The sequence below is a fragment of the Ixodes scapularis genome, unplaced genomic scaffold, assembly GCF_016920785.2.
Source record: "Ixodes scapularis isolate PalLabHiFi unplaced genomic scaffold, ASM1692078v2 PGA_scaffold0__279_contigs__length_252992795, whole genome shotgun sequence".
NCBI classification, from domain to species: Eukaryota; Metazoa; Arthropoda; class Arachnida; order Ixodida; family Ixodidae; genus Ixodes; species Ixodes scapularis.
Window position 1 is genome coordinate 1,381,370 of NW_024609835.1, and position 18,203 is coordinate 1,399,572.

The 18,203-nt window shown below is 47.8% G+C and overlaps 1 protein-coding gene across 1 annotated transcript in view; it reads left to right on the forward strand.

Moving 5' to 3' along the window:
- LOC8036409 (dynein heavy chain, cytoplasmic) overlaps positions 1 to 18,203 on the forward strand; it is a 167,826-nt gene that overhangs the window by 3,831 nt on the left and 145,792 nt on the right. The window contains exons 2-10 of the mRNA XM_029983821.4: positions 2,589 to 2,688; positions 3,539 to 3,712; positions 4,384 to 4,639; positions 5,848 to 6,084; positions 6,658 to 6,828; positions 8,947 to 9,167; positions 10,859 to 11,021; positions 12,813 to 12,904; positions 14,130 to 14,433. Of these exons, the coding sequence (XP_029839681.2) occupies positions 2,589 to 2,688; positions 3,539 to 3,712; positions 4,384 to 4,639; positions 5,848 to 6,084; positions 6,658 to 6,828; positions 8,947 to 9,167; positions 10,859 to 11,021; positions 12,813 to 12,904; positions 14,130 to 14,433 (1,718 nt within the window). The remainder of the gene's footprint in view (positions 1 to 2,588; positions 2,689 to 3,538; positions 3,713 to 4,383; positions 4,640 to 5,847; positions 6,085 to 6,657; positions 6,829 to 8,946; positions 9,168 to 10,858; positions 11,022 to 12,812; positions 12,905 to 14,129; positions 14,434 to 18,203) is intronic.

Below are 18,203 nucleotides of genomic sequence, written 5' to 3' on the forward strand. Positions count from 1 at the left end.
CCATCCGTCAATCATTTTCCTACTTTTGTTCGGTGTGACAGAAGAGGCCACGGAAACGCTCTTGAGTGCTACAGATTTTGAAGACCTCTTTTTGTTACTCAGAAAAGATTTCGGCTAAACAAAGGTCGCTTCCTCCATTTCGGTTTTTCCGCGCGTAAAATCTTCAAAGTTGGGGGGGGATCTGCACTGCAAGGATGTGAGCCTTGACCCCCGCCCCCCCGATCAGAATTGACTTCCGGAGCCCCTGATGACCAGGTTGGAGTGTTGGGCGAGTTGGGGATTCATAATGGTTAAAAAGTTCAAGAGGACAACGGACAGGAAGGAAGACACAGCGTTGTGTCTGTGTCTTCCTTTCTGTCCGTTGTACTGTTGCAGCTTTTAACACTGCGACGACATCTACGACGACCTCTAGGATGACGTCAAGAATGACGTCTAGGACGACGTCGAGAATGACGCCTAGTGGACGGCATATAGGACGGCCTAGAAGTCAACTTCTGGGACAACGTCAGGGACGGCGTCGTCCTTGAGCATATGATTGAGCAGCGCATGCTTGATGACATCTTTTTATGGCCATCTTTCGGGCACAATGCACTGCTTTTCCGTGGAATGGGACAAGTAAGGCTTTTGCCTTAAAAAATGCCAAAAACATAATAACATCAGGTGTTGCTGCTAACAGTGCCGCATTAACAAGAAAGAATTTAGAAGAATATGATGTGATTAAACTGCAAATATTTGAGCTATTAGTAAAAAAGGTATAGCATTGCAAAACAAGAAGGAAGGGGTCATTATTGGTCACTATCTCAGATGGCAGGTCGTTCCAGTCTATGACCGTCTGCTGAAAAAAAGATTGGTTGAAGTAATTAGTGCAACTGGTGATCTGTGACACATGTGATGTGTGGCTTAGATGTGATGATGATCTGCCAGGAGGAAGAAGTAGCGAAGTACGGAGCATTAGGTGAAAATGGTAAACTTTGTGAAATAAATTTAGGCAGGTTATTTTACGACACACATTTCAGAGAGGAAACACTAGTTGTTGGGTAGTATCATTAAGGATAAATCTTGGAGCATGATTCTGAATGGACTCAAGATGACTGATGAGATAAACTGATGCCTGGGCTCCAAATAGCTGATGTATATTCCAATTTTGGTCGAACATATATGTTTCATATGCCAGTTTTTGTAGGTGGGAGGGTGCTGTTTTTAGATTTTGTTTGATGTACCCAAGAGTGTGAGAAGCTCCTGCCATAATAGTTTCAAATGTGGTTATTCCAGGTTAGATCACTTGTTAGTGTTACACTGAGATATTTATAATAAGGGGCAGAGTCAGTTGGTTCAGAGACAATTAAATATGAAAAGTGATTGGTTATTTTCTTACGAGTGAAGCAAACCAGTTTGCATTTCAACATATTTAATGACATAAGCCATTTGGAGCACCAGGCATATATTTAAATCATTTGGAACTCAAGATGGTAATTATGATAATTTTGCGATATAGAACACAGTCGTCCACAAAGAATCTGATGCTAGAAATAATTGAGTTAGGTAAATCATTAATAAATTAATATATCTTAAAGGGGCCCTGCAATCATATTTAAGCGTCTACCTTTTTTGCGGTCTCCACGTCGGGCATAGCGAGAGTAACTAAATATCAGTGTGTCATATTTTAAATGGACGACGCAGAAACCTCCTCCACCGACGGGGGCGGCCCGCGGTACCGAAGGCGTGCGAAATGGGAGGTATTTGGTCCTGGGCTTACTACTGGTCAGAGCTGTTAGAAGCTTCTTTTTAGTCGAAATACAAAATATAAGTGGCACGAACCGTTTCAATTATTTATAAAAACAGTTTTTGTTCAGTATTTTAGATCAGAAAAGAAACAAATGCAGTTTATGAAGTCCGGAAAACAGAAATGAACCGTCGACATGCCCGCCACCAAGTGGTAAGAAAGGCGGCGCATACTAAAAAGAAATAGTGAGATCAGGCTCCGATGAAAGGTCCCGGATGTACGCGGCGGCGCTGCGGTCGTTTACGGACTCGAGGATCAAACCGGTTCCGAGCGTTCCGAAAGCCTTCGGCGCAGGTTTGGCTTGCTCTTTGTCTGTTTCGCAAAGTGGCTCCCGTTCTGAACTGACCTTTACCCTGTGTTTGCTGTTGTTTGTAACCAATGAAGTGTAATCATGCCGAATCAGTGTTTAATCGCTCAGCAAATGCAATGTGAGCTGCCCTGGCTGCCCGCTTCATACAGCCTATCCAGAACATGCTTTAGTGGCGCCCTCTCCAGCCGTCGACACGGAGTGCGGCAGCCGTGAGCGCTCGCTAGCTCACTACTCCTCCTTTAGTTCACTACTCCTCATCTGCACCCAAAGTTACATTCATGCATGGTCTTTTTCCCTATTAAAAAAATTCACAGGGAAGCTGGCCAATCATTATTGTAATCTTGGGTTTTTTAGTATGCTTAGGGCTTGTAGATTGAGTTTGCACCATGAAGGCTATCTCAGTATACACTTTAATGCCTAAATTAAGAAAAGCATCCCAAACTCTCGCGTATCTGCTTTGTGTGAAAAGCATTTCCTCCTGTACTTGTATTTTAGATGAGGAGCTTGTGGGTGAAGGTGGCGGTGATGGCGAAGAGGAGAATGTGGCCTACACCTTTTCGAGCGAAGTACACTTCACCAACCCCAAGATCAACAGGTGAGTTCAGTGTGAACATCTCTACTTTTACACACGGCACACCTGGCCGGCAAGGCTGGTATTAACCCTGCAAGGTGCCAGAAATGAGCTGCAAGTGTGAAACATCAGTCCTAGCCAATGCCAGCATACTCAGCTTTGTGGAGGGGAACACTTGCAAGCCAAACATGTCCTTACCACTGTTCCCGCACCAATGCAGTGGATGGAGGCAAATGGGCTGCACTTACTATTTTTCGCACCCCTAACTGTGCCGCATCGGCAGCGCTCCCCAAATAAAATAAAGCAATTAAAGCGCCGACGTGATGCAAGCCCTATTTTAATTGGGCTAATGAGCGAGCCAAATTGGCGCGCGGTATGAGCCAAATATTGTTATAAATTTGCTTACTAATACTTTTGCTACATTTAAGCGAGCGAGTCTTCTAATCAACTTGCAGTTTTCTTTGAAACACAAGTTGATGTTTGTAGTTCCTTCTAGTCAGGTCATGGATTTGTACTGTTGCGGACAATGTGAGCTGAAACAGTCCTTCGTGCTTCTTTGGCCTGCCGGCCAGTTTTTGAAAGCTGTGGTTCGAACTAGGAATGGAATGTGGCATTGAGGTCCCATATTTCGGACTATTTGAGAAATTGAGAGATAATAGAGCTTGTTGGGACGGCAGACGCAGAAGGCCGGATTAGGTGTTTCAGTTCACATAGCCTGGAAGGGGGTACTACATTGGCTTTGCTTTGAAACCTCGAGAAAACAAGGCGTCTGTTGTTGCAGCAGAAGTGTTATGGTGGTGCATATTTGTCTTACCTTTTTGTTCTGGTTGTTCCGCGGTTAACTCTCGTCAACACCCGACTTTCTCGCCAACAGCCTGGTGGTGATCAAGAAGTGTGCGGTGATCGAGGCCGACAAGAAAGTTCCCTCGCAGCTGCGAGTGATGAACTTGAATGATTCCTCACCCTACGAGACTCTGCACTCTTACGTGAGCAGTGCAGTTGCGCCTTACTTCAAGTCTTACGTCAAGGAGACTGGACGGGCTGAGAGGTGAGAGTCTGGGCAGGGGAGGGGAGGGGGGGAGGGAGGGAGGGAGGGAGGGAGGGAGGGAGGGAGGGAGGGAGGGAGGGAGGGACAAAACGCTCGGCAACGAATGGAATTCTTTGCTTTTGGAGTTTGGGTATTCCGATAAAGAGAGAGAGAGAAAATAGATGTCGTAGTATTTAGGAGTCTATTTTCGTGACATTCTGAGGGTGTCATTCTAAAGCTTATTTTTCGTTTCAAATATGGTGAAGTTCATTGAGGTTTGGTGTTAATGCGAGTTTAATTTTGTTATATTTCTGATTCTTCATAATTAGGAATGAGAAGATATAGCCCCTCACGAGTGCATAGGTAAACAAAAAGTAGTTTCAAATTTGAGCAGCAAGATCCTAACATACTGCAAGTTCATAAAAGTACTACCTCCTCTAACCCGTAAGGAGCCGTTTAAACTTTGAAATCGTAACAGTGGCGAAAATTTGGCAGTGCGGCCTTCCTATCTAGGAGGTGTTGGTCTGATGCCCTCGCTGATGCGGGGCATGGTTAGATAATATAGATGAAGTGATACTATGTGTCTAAACAAAACCACTGCACTACGTGGGCAAAAGCGGCGTATTTCTCCATGGCACCCCTCCAAAGCTGCCGCGTGTGGCACAGAGTTGCGGTTGCGCATTCCCTTGCAGGGATGGCGACAAGATGGCTCCGACTGTGGAGAAGAAGATAGCGGAGCTGGAGATGGGGCTGCTGCACCTGCAGCAGAACATCGACATCCCCGAGATCACGCTGCCGGTCAACCCGCTGGTACTGGCCACTATCAAGAAGTGCGCCGAGGAGGGCCGCCGAGCCACGGCCGCAGACTTCGGGGACCGCGTCGAGGACTCCAGCTTCCTCAACCAGCTGCAGAACGGCGTCAACCGCTGGATCCGAGAAATCCAGAAGGTGGGCGTGTCTGCCTCCGAACGTCTCTTTCTTGACTTAATTGACCCGAGAAGGAACCTTCTGAAACAAATTTAGTATTAAGACATTCTTTAGAGACAGTTTAGTAGAACTAGAAAATACTGCTCTTGAGATACTAGTGTACTTTTAACGCACTTTCAGTTTACTTGGTATTTTAGGCGTGTGCTCGCTTGCTTGTAGCTCTGCTGCTTGTCTACTCAGTCAGACAAGTTAAGTGTACACACTAGAATTTAAACTTCTAGGACCCTTCCACACAAACATTGTAGTGCTAACTCAGTACTATAAACACGGTGCTGTATCAGCACTCTGCTGCATGAGACTTGGCGTTTTCCTGTTCACACACACAATCCAGCACTAACTCCATGCTGAATCAGCACTGGCAGCAGCACTGATGCAGCACTAACTTAGTGGTACATTGGCACTGGGATGTATGTGTGAGTCGGCGAATATCATATTTTTCGGAATGTAGTTTGCTTCTGGTGTATAATCTGCAGAAAAATATGGGTTGAAAGAAGTTTTTCCTTAGATGGTCTGCACCTGGTGCCTAGTTTGCACGTAAAAATTCTCATATACAGTACACCTTAACATACGCTCATTATCTTACAGAAGAGTTTGTCATACAAAATAATTGTTAACGTAGTATGTCATTTGCAAAATTTGTAACGTCTCGTCACATTGACTCAATCTAGAAAAAGCAAATCCTCGTAGAGTTTGCACCTGTAGAGTCCACACTGCCTAAAATTTAAACTTTTTAACATGTATAGCCCAGGAACGGATTTAAAGAAGGTGTGGGGGGCAGTTGCCTCCGCTAAGCCTCCAAGGGCAACTTTTTTAAAAATAAAAACAACATTCACCTGCTTTTTTTTTTATTTTGGAAGACACATTCAGTTTTGGGTGAAATGGCAATTATTAGGTCAACAAAGTATATCTGGGCAACGTAAAATCTCTCTGCAGACCCCCCCCCCCCCCCTCTCCCCCTCCTTCCTAAGCATGACCCATAAATCCGTTCCTGGTATAGTCCACAGACTATAGTCCTGAAAATAGGATATTTCAAACTTTGAATATGCTTCAAGGGCACCTTCCAAGTTAGCCCGCTTTGTGACCCGTTTGAGGGACAGTCTGAGGGGGATGCTTCTCTGCACGTCGAGAGTTCCTCGGCGTCCTCAATGCTCCACGTCCATGCCCTGCAGGTGACGAAGCTGGACCGGGACCCGTCGTCTGGCACGGCCCTGCAGGAGATCAGCTTCTGGCTGAACCTGGAGCGAGCCCTGCTGCGCATCCAGGAGAAGCGGGAGAGTCTGGAGGTGGCCCTCACCCTGGACATCCTCAAGAAGGGCAAGCGCTTCCACGCCACGGTCTCCTTCGACACCGACACGGGCCTCAAGCAGGCCCTGTCCACCGTCAACGACTACAACCCGCTCATGAAGGTATGTCCTGGCGCGCTGGGTGCGGGGGCCGCTCCGCCTAAGTAAGCCACACAGAAATGACCCGCATTCTAGGCTAAATCAGCTCTAATTGTAAATTTAATAAACAGAATCCTGACACTTGGGGACCAGTGTGGTCCCTCGTTTACACGTGAGTCTTCGGTCGGGAGAGTGACGCATACACTGACCTGTAGCGCATGTGACGATTGTGATTAGGTGGAAGAGGAAGAAGCAGAAAGACTGGGTATGTGCGATTGGTTCCCTTTCAATTTTATGCTCTACTGTTGCATCCATGTAAACATAGCCATTGACCTGCCCGGGAACAAGAAACTGAACTAGTCCCGAAACGTCGGGAGTTTTTTTATATAAGTCGTGGCTAGTAAATTCCACTTTTGGCGCTTCCTAACCAGACAGAGGCCTCGCGATTCATTTATGGGCATTCTTGTCGGGTAGTGGCGCAGTTTCGTTAGCGGCAATGAGGTGCTTGAGAGTCGCCATGCCCCTCGTTTCTTGAGCCGTCCGTAACTGTGGCATTGTGTCTTGAGCCGAACCACTTCTCTGGTATCTGTGCGGCAGGACTTCCCCCTCAACGACCTTCTGGCAGCCACGGAGCTGGACCGCATCCGGCTGGCGCTCCACGGGATCTTCTCCCACCTGCGCAAGATCCGCTCCACCAAGTACCCGATCCAGCGTGCGCTGCGTCTGGTGGAGGCCATTTCCAGGGACCTGATGGGACAGCTGCTCAAGGTGCCTCCCTCTTTGCCAAGGCCATTCTCCCCTGTGTTGATGGCAGCTTTGAGTAACATTCTTGCAGCCTGTTTGCACTTTCTTGAGATTGTGCTTGTTATTGCAGGACGGTCGGAATGTTGGGAGTGAATTCTCATAATTGGGAAAACAGAGATGGAATATTCTGGAGGGCCCTACGGAGAATACTCAGAATCCCCGATGCCAACGGGCTAGATTAAATTGGCCGTTTGCGACAAATGCGTGCCAATCTGCAAGAAGGGCTAAACTCTGACTGCTTGCACGTAGAAATCGGTTTCTTTCAGAATACATCCGGATTGTTTCTCGAGTCCTTCAAAGTCCGTGACAGTATGAATGTGGCACCAACATTTTTAGATTTTATGAGCGAGCTTTAGCGCGTCTCGCCTGTTACGTGTGCGTGGTAGCCTTCCTGAGTAGCTAGGAGGCATGTACATATGCCTCACGGTTTATGCAATTGGTGTGGGTGACAAATAATGGTATAAAGAATTTCAATATTGCAACAATGAAAGAAGAATGTGCCTGACCGAAGTAGACAGGGCAGTAGTAATGGTGCCAACGGTTTCATGGTGGACGAGCGAGACTGCCCAAACCTTTTAGCCGATGGCTTTCACCTGGATGGCTTTTCCAGAGCACAGCCCTAGTGTACCAAGAAGTGTACGTTGAGGTGGCAGTTTTTCCTTGTAGTGGAAGTTAAAGGGGCATTGCAATGATTTTAAGGTTGAAAGAATTTACCGTTTTTATTTTTGATATTGCTTATTGTTCCACAAGTAAATCAGAACATGCATCCTTCCCCCGATACAGCGATTCCGCCACTTAATCGCGAAGGAAAAAAACAAACTATTCGCCGATTTGCAGTCGCGTGTGGCAATTACAGGAAATGCTGTGTGACATACTCTGGGGGATGTCAATTGTAAATTAGTGATTTGTGCAATTTTGTGCTCAATTTAAGGCTATTTTTTAAAAATCTTCTTGTTTGAGCATAGAGCAATGCGTGAAAAGTTTAGTATTATCCCTAAAATTTATTAAGTAGTCGTGGCACCTTCTACCTGATGCCAGCAAAACCATGCCCCCTACGCAGCCACCCTCCCCGTCGTTCCCGGGTTTGTTTGTGCTGCATCTCGGACAGCATCTCTTTTCTGCTTACGTGGGAGGGCACTAATGATTAGAAAAAAAAGTATCGTGAGCCAGCGTGCGAGTGAAGATCGAACCGCTTAGTCTACCCAACGGTCTGCCCAGTCGCGTAGCCAGGATTTTGTTTTGGGAGGGGGCCCACCCATGACAAAATACTGTATGAGGGGTAGGGGGGAGACGAGGTCCCAGTATTTGGGGGGAGCCCGGGCCCCATGGGCTCCCCCCCTGGCTACGTGCCTGGGTCTGCCGATGTCCCGTTCTGTGCTGAGAACGCACGTTCCGTAAATATCTGTACATAGATTAAAGAGCTTCAGCAACGTCTCGAGTAATGTCTAGCAGTTTGGTTTGTTCGAGGAGCAGAGAAGGGTCTGAACTTTTGTTTTCTCGTGTACGATCATATTGTCCGTTGCGATCACGGGCAATGCCTACCGGGTGCGGTGTCTTGTTTTGCCAAACCGGAGTCTCCTGTTCGTAAACCAAAATCTCCTCTCTCTTCGTCTACCATGTGAGGAACCCCTCAGGGCTGTGTGATGCCGGAGACCAACACGCCATGATGCCACGTTGGTCGAGAACACGGTTGACACGGTGTTTAGAGTCTGAGCCAAAAAACAGAGGTCGCAGAAGCCATCCGGAAGTGACATAATCCCCCAGAGATGTCACTGCGCACGTGACTCGGAAGCACTCTGTTGCCGACGCACGAGTTGAGAGGCGCCAAAAACTTCAATCTTTGCCATTTTTTAAAATAAAAACTAGCGTACGGAACCAGAAATGGTTTTCTGTTCGTGGATCTAGAAATGACAGAGACCAACTCCCACAATTATTTGGCCAAACTTCGAACATCGTTGCACCGTCCCTTTAACGCAGCATCTAATTAAGTGAAAGCATTTTGTTTTGGTGAAGCTCGTTGTAGTGGAGCTTTTGTGGTATGGAATTGCCTCGATGCCTCGTTTTAGCGCCTTTTCCCGTCAGGTGCTGGGCACGCGTCGCCTGATGCACGCGCCCTACGACCGCTTTGAGGCGGTGATGTCGGCGTGCCTGGAGGTGTTCAACGCCTGGGACGAGGAGTACGACAAGCTGCAGACTCTGCTCAGGGATATTGTGAAGAAGAAGCGGGACGAGCACATCAAGACCGCCTGGAGGGTCAGCCCTGCCCACAAGCGCCTCCAGGCACGCATGGAGCAGATGAAAAAGTGAGTTGGATGCGGCACCTTGGTACGCTCTTGGTGTGTCGCTTAACGTGGCTTGTGGAAATAGCCATTGCATTGCCTCCAGATGTGGTTTTTTGGAACGTGGTAGGCTGCTGAGAAGTGTAACAGCTCTGGATACAGCATGGTGCGCGGAATGTATTTCCGACCGGCACGTTCATTGCTTCTTCATCTCGGCCTCTCCGCTTGTCTGGTCACAACTGCGTGATGCTGCAAGTCGTCAGATAAGCGGTGGATGTAGATAGCTCGGGCAGGCACCTTTTTTTTTACAGTGATAGCTGTTATGGGCTCTTGTTACCACTGGAAGTGACGTTCGTTGATGTTGTAGTTGTTGTCATTGTTGTCGTCGTTGATTTCGAAGTTGGCGACATCGGCCGTTCGTAGTCTATGTTGCCACATCCTCGAAAATATTGCCCGCTGCCTGCGAAAATCGAACCTGGGCCCGCTGCTTGCGAAGCAGACACGTTACCACTGAGTTACGCCACAGCGTCAACGACCCGCTCTATCGTAGCTTAAAATTTTTCCACTAGTTGATTTCCTCAGCACGTGCTCTCTGGAAATAAAGAAATGGCCGTTAACTAAATGCGATTGTAGCACTGTCAATGCTAGAAGCTTGTTCCGGAATACGCGCATTCGCATGCTCCGGAACAAAAAGAAACGAGCGATCGGAACAAATTGGTCAGATGCATATTTCGTTTGGAACATTTTTGCTCACTCGGCCATGGACGCGACTTTGATGCCCAACGGCTTTGCAGTGGCTCGTTGTAGCTATGGCTTTGACTATACTGCGGGTTAACGCAGGACTGGTGAATCTCTTGCCGCGATCGCAGTTGTGGGCTCCTCCCACCACCGATGTTGTAGTAGGCGACGTAGGGCGTCCGTTGTCAATGCTGGAATTTCCTTTCAAAAAACGGATTGTTGCCGCCGCCGCCCGTGGGAATCGAACCCTGTTCCGCTGCGTGCCAAACGAAGGCGTTGCACCGAGCTACGCCTCACCGCTAATAATCCGCTCTATGCTTTGGGTTTTGGCAGTACCAGATGCCTGCTGCACGCGCCCTCCGCAACAAATGATAGCCGATTACTGCCGTCGTAGCACGGTCAGTGTCAAGAGCTTGTGCTGGGAGCTGCTCTTTCGTGCACTCGGGAGCAGACAAGAAAGGAGCGTTCGGAACAAATTTGTCAGAAGTCTATATTGTTCTGAACGCCTTCATTCATGCACCCCCCGGTGCGTCAACGCGACGCCGATGCCCGAGGATCTCGCCGTGACGTGTTGCAGTCATCTATTGTGGATTAATGCGGGACTGTACAATGTTTTTGTTGTATATCTGTCCACAGCCAGCCAGTCAACAAAAAGAATGTTGGTAGTTGGGACGCCGCGATGCCTGCACTGGCTCGTTGTCTTCGCCGATGCTTTTGCAACCAGTGCCAGGACCGAGTTCACTGAAACTATTCCGAAGTTTGCAGACATCGCGAGTTGTTTGCCGTAATTCGTCTGCGAGAAATCGAGCCCATGCAAGAGTCTCGCTTCCCGGGGGCTCGGTGTGCGGATAATGCGGAGCCGAGGAAACTTCGCATTGCACGTTGTTGTCTTGCATTCCTCATCGATTGGTTCTAGCACCGAATTGAGGGGATTCGGATGACCGATTTTCGGGGCGGGGGGACTCCTTGTTCTGCAGGTTCCGTAAGCACCACGAGCAGCTGCGCACGGTCATCGTGCGCGTGTTACGGCCGGTCATGGCACCCCGCAGCCTCCAGGCGAGCGCCACCACCCCCGACGGAGACCAGCCCGAGGTGCCGGAGGCCGCCGTGCTGGATGCTTCCGACAGCACTGCCATCGAGGTAAGGATCTCTCGTTTTCAAGGGTCAGGGTTTCCCGTACGGTGACCGGTTTTTCGGACTCTAATAATTCGGACTTGTTCGATATTTTGGACCTAAAGGAGGAACCGTACCTGATATAAATATTGCATGTTCATGACCGATGTTTCGGACAGCTTGAAGTCCGAAAGCTAGATTTTTTTTGGACAAAATCGTCGCTAGCGATCATCGCAAAACACCAACGAGAAGTGGCCATTTTGGATTTTATGTTGGCTGCAGATGAATTGGCTTGGTTTGGCAGTGCTACTTGAGTACTGCTAAGTTCTACCGCTAGGTGACACTGTATGGCTTTTTTTTTACGGCGGAGCTGTTAAGGGCTAGGTTCCCCACGATCGTGTCAGTGTATGTTGAAACAAACCTACCTGGACAGCTACTGCCATCTATAAGCGACGGCGGCAAGCACACAACCAGTATGGTTTCCGCCGTCACTCGTAGATGGCGGCAACCTTTCCAGCTATAATAGAAGAATGCATGGTTGGGCGCGTTGGTGGGTATTCATCGTAGGAAAAAGCGCGAAAAACAGACGACGACGAAGAAGAAGCACACAGTGTATCGAGTACAGCTCCGCTGGTCTTCCTTCTTCACGAGAGTGGAAAGGCTGAACGTTTTTTCTCTGGCTCCGCATTATTATCATCATCATCATCATTGTAGTCACCAGTTTGCTTTGTTCATTCGCCATTGCAGTCGTGAAGTTGTGCCTCTTATCTCGATCTCGTCTCGGTGAATCATGTTTTCGAACTGAGCTGGCTTGGATGTCATTGCCCCATCTGTTCTTCCGCCGCCGCGATGTGTCGCTAAGAAACGCAGAAGGTACTCGAGCACAATGCTAGACTTGAAGGCAGCGATTCTCGAGCTAATGGGAAGTTGCCGAATGCAAACGGAGGCATAACCTGAAACAAGGCACGCAGGCATAGCCTGAAGCAAGGCATTATTTACGGCTTTTCTAAGCCCGCTTAGACATAGTAAAGGCAAGTTTTTTAATCTGCTGATTTTTCAGACTGCTGTATTATTGACTTTTTTTTTTTGGTCCCTGTGAAGCCTGAAAAATCGGTCGGCGACTGTACCTGTCGTAGGGAAAAGTCCAGGAGTTTGATTTTTGTCACCCCTTTCATTGTCGGCGGCGAGGAGGGCTCAGCTTGGTTGTGGAGTGTTTTGCATAGAACAGCCGTCAATCTTTGCAAGGACATTTGTTTACATTGTACAGCAAGTGAAAAGGCCTCCTGAGAGGCGTGGAAGCAGAATTTGTGCGGTTTTGTAGACATTGTAGACAACGGGGACCGGCTATAGGATGGAAGCAGGACATGGCATCGAGGGAAGGGCTGTCGAAAGCACCCACTGAGTGACTGAGTGCGGTTAAAAGCACGGTCACGCACGTCAGCGTCCTCCGGAGCATGCCGTTCGATGTGTGTTTCAAACATAAACGGCAAGAAAGCATCGCTAACTACTTTCAATTAAAGTGAGTTCGGCTTGGGCAGTTTTCTTGCCGTTTCAACCCGATTTTGCACATCCTGTCGGGGTTGAATTAACGGGAGTCGACTGTATTCTGAACGGAATAGTTCCTGACTTGGAGTCTGTGAACATTTTGAGTTATGCTAAGCTTCAGCGATTCCATTATAGTCATATCCTCACTGTACTGGCAATTTTCGGCGTGTATTTAGTTGCATAGAATGTCTAGTTTTTCTTTGTTACCCGACACAAAGTTGCAACTCCAGCATTCAGGCAACTTTGTGTAAGCCTGGCTTGGATTTTCTTTAGGAGGTGAACCTGGCCTACGAGAATGTGAAGGAGGTCGACGGACTCGACATCTCGAAAGAAGGCACAGAGGCCTGGGACGCAGCCGTCAAGAGGTGACGTACCGCGTCCAGTTTGGTCCTCAGCACTTTTTTAAAGCGTAATTGGGAAATTCAGCATACAAGAAGCCCAAGTCGCATTAATGCGGGTGAGACATGGGGTATGCTGCATCCATTTTTCTCCAAGATGATGCGCAATGGGTTCTACGAGCCATTCGAACCTTCCATCTCGAAAGACTAAACTCGGCATCAAGTATTTTGTGCTACATTGCCAAGGATAGTGTAGCTTCTGTATTGCTAAATTTCTGTCATAGTTGTGCGAGCGCTTGACTTAGTTAGGCGTCTCCGTCACTAGGAAATGTGTGGTTAATCTAGACATGGGCACTTGTCTGGTCAAACCAGGAAAAGCCAAGATGGAGGCCAATATAGGGCTCTGAAGGCAGGGTGAACAAAATCGGAGAAAGCACATTTATTTTCCTACGCTACCCCAGTCATCGCTGCTGGTGGTCTCGTGGCCGCCTCAATGGGGTGAACATTTTCGGCCGATGGAGGCGCTTTGGAGGGGGTGGGCGCTTAGCATATTATTTGCAGGATTCCCAAGTTTGGGAAATGTTTATAGTGGGTACTTGTACAAAGTGGGTGCTTCCACAGTATTTTACTGTAATAGTAATAATGTTTATTTTCATTTTGAAGGAGTGGTCGAGCAACAGGAAGAAAGCTTCAATACAAAGTTTGCCAAGCCCTGAGCCTTATCGGCAGTGGTGCAAATCACTTCTTGCCGTTCAAGCAACACACAATACACACACACACAAAGAACTTGTATTACAGTGTAGTCCACTTATAACGATAATAAGAACCTGAAGATTCAATCATTATAACCGATTATCGTTGTATCTGGGCTAGAAACTGGGCGTTTCTACCTTACAAACTAGAAACTGATCATTATAAGCAGTGCATTGTTATATCTGGTATCGTTGTAATTGGATTGCACCGTATTACAGCAATAAAACAAATTAAAAAGGAAGAACAAAATGTAGAGCCTAAGAGCAAAACCCACGGTAACTGTATTCGCCATTCAAGAGCTAGTGAATGATCACATTCATTCGTCGCATTACCCCGTGCGTGCATAATTGAAGTAGGTATATAACAGATGCATGCTACCTGCTTTGTTAGTTACGGACGGTGCACAGACGGACATGAAAAGCTTCGCTCACAAGTGCGAACATGGTTAACTCCGAGTGCAGAAGCGTTGAACTGGCCGATCGTCCTCGTCCCCGCGCAGGTACGACGAGCGCATTGACCGTGTGGAGGCCCGCATCACGAGCCGGCTGAGGGACCAGCTGGGCACGGCCAAGAACGCCAACGAGATGTTCCGCATCTTTTCGCGCTTCAACGCCCTGTTTGTGCGGCCCCACATCCGGGGGGCCATCCGGGAATACCAGACGCAGCTGATGCAGCGCGTCAAGGACGACATTGAGGCCCTGCACGAGAAGTTCAAGGTGCAATACACCCAGAGCAAGGCCTGCCGCATCAGCCGGGCCAGGGACCTGCCTCCCGTCGCCGGCTCCATCATCTGGGCCAAACAGGTGCATCTTCTGCAATTGCTTTGGTCGCTCGACTTTTAACGCTGCTTCTAGAGCTTTTCTATACGGCTTGCGATCACATTCAAATGAAACTTGCATAGCTTATCTGCCTTTACAGTCTAACTACAAAAATGAACTTTATTTTAAAGAAGCCTAATTAGTTTTGTTAATATTGAAAGTTTCTTTTGCAAATATTACAGGAAGGATTGAGGCAAGTGGAAAAAACTGAAATCGGAATTTGAAACCTATCTCAGTTAACTTGGAGGTCTGTGGTATCCAATAAGGTAGGGGTCGGCAGCATTTTGCATTGAGCGCAAGGAAACCAAAAAGGAAGGGAAGACATTCTCTCCCAAGTATGGGGATGCCGGACATTGCCGATCGGAAGTGCTCTTTGTTTCTGTCTAACCTTATTTGATGTTAAAACTGCCGTGTGGTCCTTGAGTTTGTGAGAAAGGGGGAGGAGGGTGTTTCATCTTTTTATGTGGGGCTGGGGGCCGCATAAAACTGCCTCGTCGTCCGCATGCAGCCCAAGGACCATGGTTGCCGACCTCTGCAATAAAATATAAATCGGGGGTCTCAGAACCCCGGCCCGTGGGCCAAATTCTGCTTGCAGAGGGGTCCTGGCCAGAGATGGCTGGTGTCTTTCCGTTAACGCCCAACCTGCAAGCTGCTGCTACTAACAAAAAAATGAAAAAAACTTTGCAACGCTTATTAAACATACAAACGAGGATATCTAGTCTTGTGCGAATAGTGGATTTTGAGTTCGAAGCGAATAGTGGTTTTGGCCGAATATTTTCGATTTGAACATCAAACGGTTTTTCCATGCCTTTCACTACCACTAAGGTAGCGATTTGGGCCAGTTGGTTCATGATCACCTAAAAAAGCGCCAAAAAAAGACAGGGATGAGGAAGTAGACGGAGCCCTCTTGTCTGTCTACTTCCTCGTCCTTGTGTTTTAGAGCGCAGCTCTTAGACGCCCGTTTCCGGCTTGAGTGGCGTCGCCGTCGGCGTAACCGCGCAGTGCAAATCTAGCGGAAAAATTCCCCGCTAAATCTAGCGGAAAAATTTCCCCGCTAAATCTATCGGAAAAGTTTCCCCGCTAGATTTATCGGAAAAATTTTCCCGCTAGATTTAGCGGAAAAATTTCCCCGCTAAATCTAACGGAAAAATTTCTCTGGGGGTCACGTGACCTGGGGGGGGGGGGGTGACGTGACCCCCCGAAGTCACATGACCTCTCCACGTGACCTCGGGGGAGGGGTCACGTGACCCCCCCAAGGCCACGTGACCCCTCCCCCAGGTCACGTGACCCCCCCGACAACACGTGACCCTCAGTACCCTTCCCTCCTGCTCCTCGAGAGCTGCGCTCTAATTCGGCGTTACAGGGCGTTGTGAACGGCTTTCATTTTTTTTTTTGGCGCTTTTTTAGGTGCTTTCATTTCCATTGCAAAATGCTTAGACAAAAACCCAGCTAAACCTGTGAAGGTTGTTCCACTTGTTCATTTACAAGCTAAGTTTATTCTATCTATATTTATGAACTGTGACCTCAGAGGATTTGGTGTCTTGGTATGGCATGTAAACGACAGATTTGACATAAAATGAATCCTATAAAGATGGCCAACTTTACCCAGTTGAGTGAATTTACAAATCTTGCTCTATAAAATATTTTTTAATCTCGAGTTAAAAAAAATGAATCGCGCATGAGGAACGCAGGTTGTAAGGGCATCTCTGGCTAACATTGTGTACTCTTGCATAACAGTTTAATTTTGAAACTTTTACCACAATGTAGATATAGAGATTCACAAAGTTTCTATTTATTTTCAAATACAGTCGGCACGGGTGCACCATCCCGCTTTAAATGTATGCTTTTCTTCCAAGCACGCAATTACGATATTCATACTTTTTCAAGTGTTTACCGCGGCGGGTTACCCTGTTGAGTGTGCTTCTTACCTAGCACCGATGTAATGCAGAAAAGCAACACCTGCGGAGCTCGCTTCCGCGGGTATTGCTTCTCCGCAGCACACCGGTGCTTGGTAAGAAGCGCACTCAACGGGGCTAACCCGCCGCAATCCACATTTCGAAAAACGCGAATAGTGCAGTTCTTCTCAAAGCGAATATCGAATAGTGTATTATTCAGAACTACTATTCGAAATTTCAGATCGCTCAACCCTAAAGATATCAGAAAGAATGAGAGAACACTACACCAAAACGCAGGTTTTATGATCATATTCACGACCGGCTTTATTAGGAGCGACCAGGTCACTCTAGGCAGTGCGAGCGTGCCGCATTTGCTTTTGCTTATTTAGTACTTTCTCTAGTTCGCTTAACCCCCACCGCGTTTTTTGGTTCTGTAGCTCACCACACTAGCAGACGTTTTCGCATGTGTATCTGTGCGTGTCCGCTCCACGACCGGCGACGTTTTGAGGATAATCGGCTGTATTTTAAGGACTTTTCCCATTGTTATTGTGATCGTACATTCGGTAAAGAGCTACAAGCTGATCTAGATTGCATTCTTCTCTGGTCGAACGATAACAAACTTCCCCAACCTACGACCTGTGCAACACTTTTTTTGAACCGAGTGGAGATCCCAAGAACAACCCATATCTACCTCCTAGGTGTGATCATCGCTATACCCAAAACGCCGTGTCCGGGGAAAGGTAACTCCTTGGCTTTGTCATTCGGTCCACAAGAAGAGCCAGGCTTGATGTGCCCTGATTGCTGTTCACAGCACTAGTGTTGCCCATCCTGGAGTTGTGCTGCTCGGTGTGGGATTCGGCAACCAGGCAACTTGTTGCTCCCTCGAGTCGGTGCAATGTCGCACTTCCTGCCTTATTATGAGGCGTCAACTTGGCTTCCAAACACCATCCTGTCGAGCAATGCACCTCCTGCGTTCAGTCTGCAGGAACCTGCTTCAGCATCAACGTCAAGTAGCGACCACGCGGCTCCTAGTCACTTTTCTGCTGCCGGACTCCTCGCTTTTTTTTGCCTCCTCCCTGCGGCGTACTCGCACTGGTGGACTGCAGCCACTTTTAACCCGTATGCTTCGTCACTAGAACTCCTTCGCACCCCGCCGCCAGTCACCAGTTCACTACCGGTCGACAGTGTCTCACTTCGAACATTCACCAAGAGCATCACGGCCCACCTGTGGAGAATCTAACTCGAATTTTTATTCCGATCATGGAGTGGGCTCCAGCAGGCGGACTGGATGCACCATCCTGTACACTCGTACACCCTGCTGATGCTTAGCTCACAATACTAACAATTCTGCTCTAGAAAACTATAATATAGCGACTCATTTTAACCTATTCTATACACACTATGTGCTAGCATTAGCGCCTGCCTATTAAATGCAACAGCAGTCATCTGATACCAACGTTATTTCCACACGTTCCGATTGCCTTCCATAGCGGCTGCTGCGCTTTTGGTGTTGAGCTAGGGCAGCGCCTAGCGGAACACTCGGTCCCTCCAAGCCGTTCTCGTGATATTTCTTGGCCCGCGCGCTCATATAGGAAAACATGGAGTGACCTGGTCGCCCCTATAAAGCCGGTCATGGTCATATTACTGCTTATTGTACATTGTCATCACCTCATTAGTATTCATAGTCCCCTAATTCATGTTTATGTAACTATGTTAAAATTCCTGAGCGTTTTCACGCATATTGTGCTTAGTGTCCTATGTCATAACTATTGCATATTGTTACCCTTCTACCATTATCACTCGCCTTCTGCCATGTGTGCGCATGCCAAAGTTTTTATGCGCTTCGAAATATTGACGAGG